This window comes from Micropterus dolomieu, linkage group LG23 (genome assembly GCF_021292245.1).
Source record: "Micropterus dolomieu isolate WLL.071019.BEF.003 ecotype Adirondacks linkage group LG23, ASM2129224v1, whole genome shotgun sequence".
NCBI classification, from domain to species: Eukaryota; Metazoa; Chordata; class Actinopteri; order Centrarchiformes; family Centrarchidae; genus Micropterus; species Micropterus dolomieu.
This window is the reverse complement of record NC_060172.1, coordinates 4,027,677-4,036,199: the sequence shown is the minus strand read 5'-3', so window position 1 is coordinate 4,036,199 and position 8,523 is coordinate 4,027,677. Positions and strand designations below refer to the sequence as shown.

At 47.6% G+C, this 8,523-nt stretch overlaps 1 protein-coding gene across 1 annotated transcript in view; it reads left to right on the top strand.

The window, feature by feature from the left end:
• Positions 1–8,523, top strand: part of LOC123963350 (A disintegrin and metalloproteinase with thrombospondin motifs 2-like) — a 23,417-nt gene that overhangs the window by 3,485 nt on the left and 11,409 nt on the right. The window contains exons 2-11 of the mRNA XM_046040147.1: positions 1,239–1,345; positions 1,429–1,512; positions 3,499–3,582; positions 4,134–4,287; positions 4,753–4,858; positions 5,975–6,118; positions 6,236–6,368; positions 7,101–7,214; positions 7,768–7,913; positions 7,993–8,082. Of these exons, the coding sequence (XP_045896103.1) occupies positions 1,239–1,345; positions 1,429–1,512; positions 3,499–3,582; positions 4,134–4,287; positions 4,753–4,858; positions 5,975–6,118; positions 6,236–6,368; positions 7,101–7,214; positions 7,768–7,913; positions 7,993–8,082 (1,162 nt within the window). The remainder of the gene's footprint in view (positions 1–1,238; positions 1,346–1,428; positions 1,513–3,498; positions 3,583–4,133; positions 4,288–4,752; positions 4,859–5,974; positions 6,119–6,235; positions 6,369–7,100; positions 7,215–7,767; positions 7,914–7,992; positions 8,083–8,523) is intronic.

Below are 8,523 nucleotides of genomic sequence, written 5' to 3'. Positions count from 1 at the left end.
AGAGTCGTTAGTGTCACCTGAGAGTCGTTAGTGTCACCTGAGATTTGTTAGAGTCACCCGAGAATCGTTATTGTCACCCGAGAGTCGTTAGAGTCACCCGAGAATCGTTAGAGTCACCTGAGAGTCGTTAGAGTCACCTGAGAGTCGTTATTGTCACCTGAGAGTCGTTATTGTCACCTGAGAGTCGTTAGTGTCACCCGAGAGTTGTTAGAGTCACCCGAGAGTCATTAGAGTCACCCGAGAATCGTTAGAGTCACCCTAGAGTCGTTATTGTCACCTGAGAGTCGTTAGTGTCACCTGAGATTCGTTAGAGTCACCCGAGAATCGTTAGAGTCACCTGAGAGTCGTTATTGTCACCTGAGAGTCGTTAGAGTCACCTGAGAGTCGTTAGAGTCACCTGAGAGTCGTTAGTGTCACCTGAGAGTCGTTAGTGTCACCTGAGAGTCGTTAGAGTCACCTGAGAATTGTTAGAGTCACCTGAGAGTCGTTAGTCACCCGAGAGTCGTTAGAGTCACCTTAGAGTCGTTATTGTCACCCGAGAGTCGTTAGTGTCACCCGAGAGTCGTTAGAGTCACCCGAGAATCGTTAGAGTCACCTGAGAGTCGTTATTGTCACCTGACAGTCGTTAGAGTCACCCGAGAGTCGTTATTGTCACCCGAGAGTCGTTAGTGTCACCCGAGAGTCGTTAGTGACACCCGAGAATCGTTAGTCACCTGAGAGTCGTTAGTGTCACCTGAGAGTCGTTAGTGTCACCTGAGAGTCGTTAGAGTCACCTGAGAGTCGTTATTGTCACCTGAGAGTCGTTAGTGTCACCCGAGAGTCGTTAGAGTCACCTGAGAATCGTTAGAGTCACCTGAGAGTCGTTATTGTCACCTGAGAGTCGTTAGAGTCACCCGAGAATCGTTAGAGTCACCTGAGAGTCATTATTGTCACCCGAGAGTCGTTAGTGTCACCTGAGAGTCGTTATTGTCACCTGAGAGTCGTTAGTGTCACCCGAGAGTCGTTAGTGTCACCCGAGAGTCGTTAGTGTCACCTGAGAGTCGTTATTGTCACCTGAGAGTCGTTAGTGTCACCTGAGAGTCGTTAGAGTCACCCGAGATCACATTGATGGTAAAGACCCGTGTGATGTCCAGACTCCTGAAAACCTGTAAAACAAAATACAACATTACCTTCACTATAGAACTCTGTGTGAAACCGTCTTTCATGGTTACTGAGACTGGTCTTGTTTTGGTCTCCAGGTCCTCTTTTAGGTTCTCTGAACTTGAACCAGAATGTGTTGGGGTCAAGATCCGACTCAGCTCGACGACGGCGCTACATTGAAGAGGCTGAGCTATTTAACATTGAGGTAATGAACTGTTGAAGAGAGAGGGTGCTGAACTGTTGAATGTAGAGTTTACTGACTCTTTAAACTCTCTGTTGCTCCTCCAGGTTTTGTTGGCTGTGGACTACTCAGTTCTTCTTTTCCACGGCCGAGACCATATCCAGAAATATCTTCTGACACTCATGAACATAGTAAGTGAAAACTCAGATTTCTAATTCAGAGGTGAATGTAGAAGATGTTGCCTCAGTACTGAGTAGTGGTGAGTCTGGTTTAACCTCTAGGTGGATCTCAGAGATGGACGAATCATCTCCTAATCCACAAAGCTCGTACAGACTGAATGGTCAAACTTACACGACCTCTCCAGGATCACTGTGAGATGAAAGAGCTGGTCGAATGTTCAACCACCAGGACACAGTCTAGTTTCACAGTCTGATCCAGCTCGCTCAAAATCCCCAAACAAATCTATGACTCAGTTTTTGGGACTCAATCTTCAGTCAAGCCTTCTGGTCGACCTTAATAACTTTATTAAACTCACAATGAAACTTAACTTGATATGATTTGATATTTTTACTGATAAACTGTCTGCCAAGAAACTCTCTTTCTTTGTTTATACCACCTTTACTGTTGTCATGTTGTATTTGAACTCTTCAGCACTCACCTGAACATGAACAGTGTGATACTCAGCAAACCCTCTGGTAAACCTTTTTCAAAAATGGAAACAATGGGCACTGCTCCCAACCCCCCATGTGACAGTGTAGAGGCCTCTAAACCAAGATGGTACTCCTCCCCTGCTGAGAAAACCTTTTTGAATTCATCCCTCTCCCAAGTCTCTCCTTCTTGTGGTTTTGGTTTTTCTGGCATCTCTACCTGTCTGACTCAGGAGTCTCCTGGTCTATCGAGACTGAAAGGCCTCTTCTTTAGCCCTGTGACTTCCCCGACTGCTTTGCCCTCTTGTGGGATTTGTGTTGCCACCACAAAGAGTGATGAGTCTCTGGGCAGAACTCCCCTGGGATGCTGGAGAGGTTCTTCCAGAGTTGGAACTTTAAGCCTCAGCCGGATTTACCCAGTTCCCCCATCTTTGGCTTATTTAGGTAGCCTTATCAGCAAGGACAGCAGGGCACACAGGGGCAATGCAGCCTTAAACAGGTCCCTGTTTACAACAACAAAATCACTGCTCCGAATGCTGACAGGAAACGAAGCTAATATAAAAAGGACTGATGTATTTTACAAAAGACGCCTGGGTAGGCTGCGTGGCATCTTCTGGCCTAACGAAGATCACAACCTTGGAGTAATAGAGAAACCAAAGGCAAGAACATCAGGAGTGAAATAAGAAGAGACAGCAAAAGGAAACCTGAAAGGCCAAAATGACCTGGGACAGAACTGCTGCAACTAACAAGATAAAGATTCCCAGCATACTTCAACATGTTGCCAAAATACAGGAGGGGATGAGGGGCTCATTGTGGCCCTATGTCCCACAGGGGGCCATTAAGTAAGTTATGCTTGGGTTTCTGGGCAACCTAATCCGACTCACCACCAGCTGATGATCAGTTGCCATCTCTATGTCTCTCTTCGCTCTGATATTCAAAAAGTAAAGTTTCTGATCCGAAACCTCGAGCCCTTTCAGCTCCAATAACAAAGAAGCACTGACACACAAAGAGTCTGATCCTGCTGGGTCCAAGGTCCAGTCTCCTAATCCTCCAACCTGAAGATCAGCTCAGCAGGAATCACAGTGTCCGCAGGGAGTCAGCCCTCGTTTTTGTTGTGGATCAGCCCGGCCTGGCCCCATGGGTCAAAGGTCACCCACCAGACTCTCCCCTTTGTGCTCTCCTGTTAAGTCTGGATCAAAGTCAACAGACTGCTCTTTGTCTGGTCTCTCACCTGGAAGCAGTTTACCGTCATGACCTTAGCAGAATTGGTGCTGCATGCAACACACCAGCAACCCCCTCCTCCACTATAAGGCGCTGAAAAGAAAGGTAGAAATTTGAGATTATGATCTTGGATTTCCCAAAATTTAGAAATGATGGTCTGATAGATAGATGCATGGATTGATTTGCTCAAAATATATTGCAGAACCCCCCCCCCCTTTCTCTTTACTCTTGTGAAACTCTTTGTGACCTCGATCTGTGAAAGGTTCTACATTATATAAACTTTACTGACTTACTCTCGGTCTGTTCCAGGTCAATGAGATCTACCAGGATCATTCCCTGGGCGCCAACATCAACATTGTTCTGGTCAAAATCATCATGTTGTCTCCATCAAAGGTACTAAACTCTGTTTCAAAGCTACCGTAGGTTTCTGGATGTTAACATGTTCAGCTGCTGTAATGTCTTCTTCAGGAAGGACACGCTTTCTTAGTCAGGTTGATGTCCACAGGGCAGACGTTTTAAATGGATGGTGTGTAAACATGTCTCATTTATTGTGGGCGCTTTGTACCTGCCTGTGTTCTGTGTTCTCAGGTTTTGTTTTCACAAGAAAACAAGAGCACGTTGTTAATCCTGATTTCACATAACTAGTGCTGCGAAGCTTTCACTTTAAAGTCCAGATACAGAGGGTCAGGGAGGTGGTGAAGACATGAAGACAGCCACCGTTTCCACTTTCCACCATTTTTACAGATTCCAGCCCTTTGTTCACTGCTGTGACCCCCCCCCCCCCCCCCCCCCCCCACTCATCCCCACCCGGGCTGATAGCTGCTTCCTTTCCAGTGTGTTATTCAAAAGATTAGAGTTTGTTGTGGGAAGTTTTAAGTACTTTAGAGTGTCCACTCTGTGTCCTGAGTACTACGTAGTAAAAACCCAAAGTGTCTCTCCAACAGTCCCTTGAGATGGTCTCTGTGGGGAATGCCCAGAAAAGTTTGGAGAACGTATGTGGATGGTCGTATCTCCAGCAGAGGGAGCAGAGTCACGCCGAGCAGCACGACCACACCATCTACCTGACCAGGCAGGAGTTCGGCCCCTCCGGCATGCAGGGTACTACTGCTAATACTACCATTAATACTACAAGTACTGCAACTATTAACACCATCTATCTGACCAGGCATAAGCTATGCCTCTCCGGCATGCAGGGTACTACTTCTAATACTACAAACACTACCACTAAAACTGGCTACCTGACCATCTACTGCTGACTAGGCAGTTTGGCAGCTTTGACATGCAGGGCACAACTGTTAACACTACTACTAATACTAGAAGTACTACTACTAAAATGATCTATCTGACAAGGCAGGAGTTCTGGCCCTCTGGCATGCAGGGTACTACCACTAATACTACAAATGCTGCAACTACTAACACCATCTACCTGGTCGGGAATAATCTCTGCCTCTCCGGCATGCAGGGTACTACTGCTATTACTACGAGTACTACTACTACTAAGGCCACCTGCCTTAGCAGGCCCTGACCTCTGACCCCTGACCCGGGAGCTTTTGATCTCTGCAGGTTATGCTCCAGTTACAGGGATGTGTCACCTGCACCGGAGTTGTGTCCTCGTCTTTGAGGACGGTTTTTCCTCGGCCTTCGTAGCTGCACATGAAACAGGACACGTGTGAGACACACACACACACACACACACACACACACACACACACACACACACACAAATCAACTGGCAGAACTTTTATACTTTGAACAAATCCACATTAATACAAAATGTACATTTTGAAAAACAACAATAAACAAAATCAAAATGACTCCCAGCTGCCACGGCCATAAATGAATCCCAGGTGTCCAAGTAGGACTGTTTCCCTGTCTATCTGTCTGTCTGTCTCCCTGTCTCCCTGTCTGTCTGTCTGTTTCCCTGTCTGTCTGTCTGTCTCCCTGTCTGTCTCCCTGTCTGTCTGTCTGTCTCCCTGACTGTCTGTCTCCCTGACTGTCTGTCTGTCTGTCTGTCTGTCTCCCTGACTTTCTGTCTGTCTGTCTCTCTCCCTGACTGTCTCCCTGACTTTCTGTCTGTCTCCCTGTCTATCTGTCTGTTTCCCTGTCTATCTGTCTGTCTGTCTCCCTGTCTCCCTGTCTGTCTGTCTGTCTCCCTGTCTCCCTGTCTGTCTGTCTGTCTCCCTGTCTGTCTGTCTGTCTCCCTGACTGTCTGTCTGTCTGTCTGTCTGTCTGTCTGTCTGTCTCCCTGACTTTCTGTCTGTCTGTCTCTCTCCCTGACTGTCTCCCTGACTGTCTCCCTGTCTCCCTGTCTATCTGTCTGTTTCCCTGTCTATCTGTCTGTCTGTTTCCCTGTCTATCTGTCTGTCTGTCTGTCTGTCTCCGTGTCTGTCTGTCTGTCTCCCTGTCTGTCTGTCTGTCTCCCTGACTGTCTGTCTGTCTCTCTCCCTGACTGTCTCCCTGACTGTCTCCCTGTCTCCCTGTCTGTCTGTCTGTCTCTCTCCCTGACTGTCTCCCTGACTCTCTCCCTGTCTGTCTGTCTGTCTGTCTGTCTCCCTGACTGTCTCCCTGTCTCCTGTCTGTCTGTCTGTCTGTCTCCCTGACTGTCTCCCTGTCTGTCTGTCTGTCTGTCTCCCTGTCTGTCTGTCTGTCTGTCTGTCTGTCTCTCTCCCTGACTGTCTCCCTGACTGTCTCCCTGTCTGTCTGTCTGTCTGTCTCCCTGTCTGTCTGTCTGTCTGTCTGTCTGTCTCTCTCCCTGACTGTCTCCCTGACTGTCTGTCTGTCTCAGGTTAGGGATGGAACATGACGGCGAGGCAAACGACTGTGCTGACGACGTGCCGTTGGGCAGTATCATGTCTCCGCGGGTTCAGGCCACCTTTTATCGATACCACTGGTCCAGGTGCAGCTGGAGGGAGCTGCACAAGTACCTGGAGTCAGTACTAAAAGCAATACTACTAGCATACTTACTGTAATCAGAAGAATGGATGTTTGTGCCCTGATTCCATATCGGGCGACACCTGAACACACCTGTCCGTCTGTCTCTCTTCAGTACCTATGACTGTCTCCGTGACGACCCGTTCCACCACGATTGGCCGGCTCTGCCTCAGTTGCCAGGGTTTCAGTACTCCATGGACCAGCAGTGTCGCTTTGACTTTGGACCAGAATACAGCCTCTGCACCGCGGTGCGTCTTTCTGTCTGTCTGTACCCAGGTCATCTGGTGAGGGGTGACCTTTGACCTCTTGTACTGTCAGGAGGAGCCTCAAACCTTTATAGTGTGTAGTAACGCTGCAGCGTCTACAGCAGAAACTGCTCCTGGACAGTTTGTTAAACATATTTAAGGAAACTTTAGGACTGCAACACGTACAGATAGACTCAGAAACCACAGGGAGCACAAAGAAAACATGTAAGATCCAGTTTCAGGATGAAAAACCTTCCAGCTCTGATACTTTAAAATGAAACAGGAGTTCAGTCTTTGAGTTTTGGGATGTTTTTCAGTGAGACTGACTGCAGATGTGACCTGCTGATGTGTTTTTGGGTTGGAGGCCAACACCACATCTGGTCAGGATCTTAACTAAGAAACATTTCAGCGGTCTGTAATCTGATGACGTCTTTGTTCTGGGAGTTTCCAACATTTCAACATGAAGATGAAATTCTTTTGCTTTAATCGTTAAGGTTGTTTGACTTTCCTCTCTCAGGTCTGTGATTATCATGTTTGTGTTGAATTGATTCATTTTCACAGTTTCTTTCAGGTCTGACATGATTTAACAAGTCAGAATCTGCGGTTTGTTCCTACCCACGGGTTTCAGTTGCAGCTTTTGTTCCTGCAGACCGAGTGAACATCTCTGTGTTCTTCTGATGTTTATAGTTTATTGTTGTATTTTGATGTGTTCTGTGTACGTGTGCTTGTCTCCAGTACCCGACCCATGATCCTTGTAAACAGCTGTGGTGCAGCGACTACAACAACCCGTTCTACTGTAAGACCAAGAAAGGCCCCCCGCTCGACGGGACAAAGTGTGGACCGGGGAAGGTGAGGACACATAATCCAGACGACAAGATTGCAATTCTATCAACAAAGTTGAGGTTTTCCTCTGATGTCAGCAGTTAAAAGGAAAAACGTTCTCTTTGGATTTGTTGCCCTGCTAGCGGTTCAGCTCTGGAGATAAATGTTTGCCCACCACGTTGGTTCAGACTGAAACATCTCAGCAGCTCTTGGATGGGTTGTAACCCTCACCACATTTCTAGAGACCCAACCCAGGACTGTAGACTCTTAAGATGATGATACACGGGGCAACTTTTTGAGCAATGTTGCTGGGCAGTCTTGCCAGTGGCAAGTCCGACTATGTTTTGAACGGATAGCGGCGGTGCAGGACGGGTGGCGGAGTGGTGGGGTAAGGGGATTACAGTAGTAATCTTTACTCCTTATTACCATTGACAGCAATTTTGCCCTGCACGATTGCTCTAAATGTTGATCTGTGTATCATCAGCTTTAGACCTTGGACCTCCAAACTTTGTGCTAAGCTAGGCTAACCACCTCCTGAATCCAGCTCTGTGCTGAACCTCCTTCCTGTTTCTGGTTGCAGCACTGTTTCAAGGGCTTCTGCATGAAGTTGACCCCTGATATGCTGAGACAAGATGGCGGCTGGGGTTCATGGAGTCCGTACGGCAGCTGCTCCAGGACCTGCGGGGGCGGGGTCAGGTTCCGGGCCAGGCGCTGCGACAACCCAATGTAAGTGAGCTGTCACTCATCTGTGATGTCTGTCACAAAACAGATCAGATCAGAGAGGCTAACCTTTTGTTGTTCTCAGTCCAGCCAACGGGGGGCGCACCTGCTTCGGAAATAGTTATGAGTTCGAACTGTGCAGCCGAGAAGAGTGTCCCCCACTGACGGACTTCAGGTCAGTAGATCTGCTGTTCTCTCTGTTTCACTGCGTGCCGTTCTGTCGCATTCTGATTAGGCATGTTGCTTTGTCGTGTGTAGCTTTGTCATATGTTGCTTTGTTGTACGTTGCTTTGTTGTACGTTGCTTTGATGTACGTCACTTTGTTGTACATTGCTTTGTCGTACGTTGCTTTGTCGTACATTGCTCTGTCGTACGTTGCTTTGTTGTGTGCAGCTTTGCTGTGTGCAGCTTTGTTGTACATTGCTTTGACGTACGTTGCTTTGTTGTGTGCAGCTTTGCTGTGTGCAGCTTTGTTGTATGTTGCTTTGTTGTGTGCAGCTTTGCTGTGTGCAGCTTTGTCGTACGTTGCTTTGTTGTGTGCAGCTTTGTCGTACGTTGCTTTGTCGTACGTCGCTTTGTCGTATGTTGCTTTGTCGTACGTCGCTTTGTCGTATGT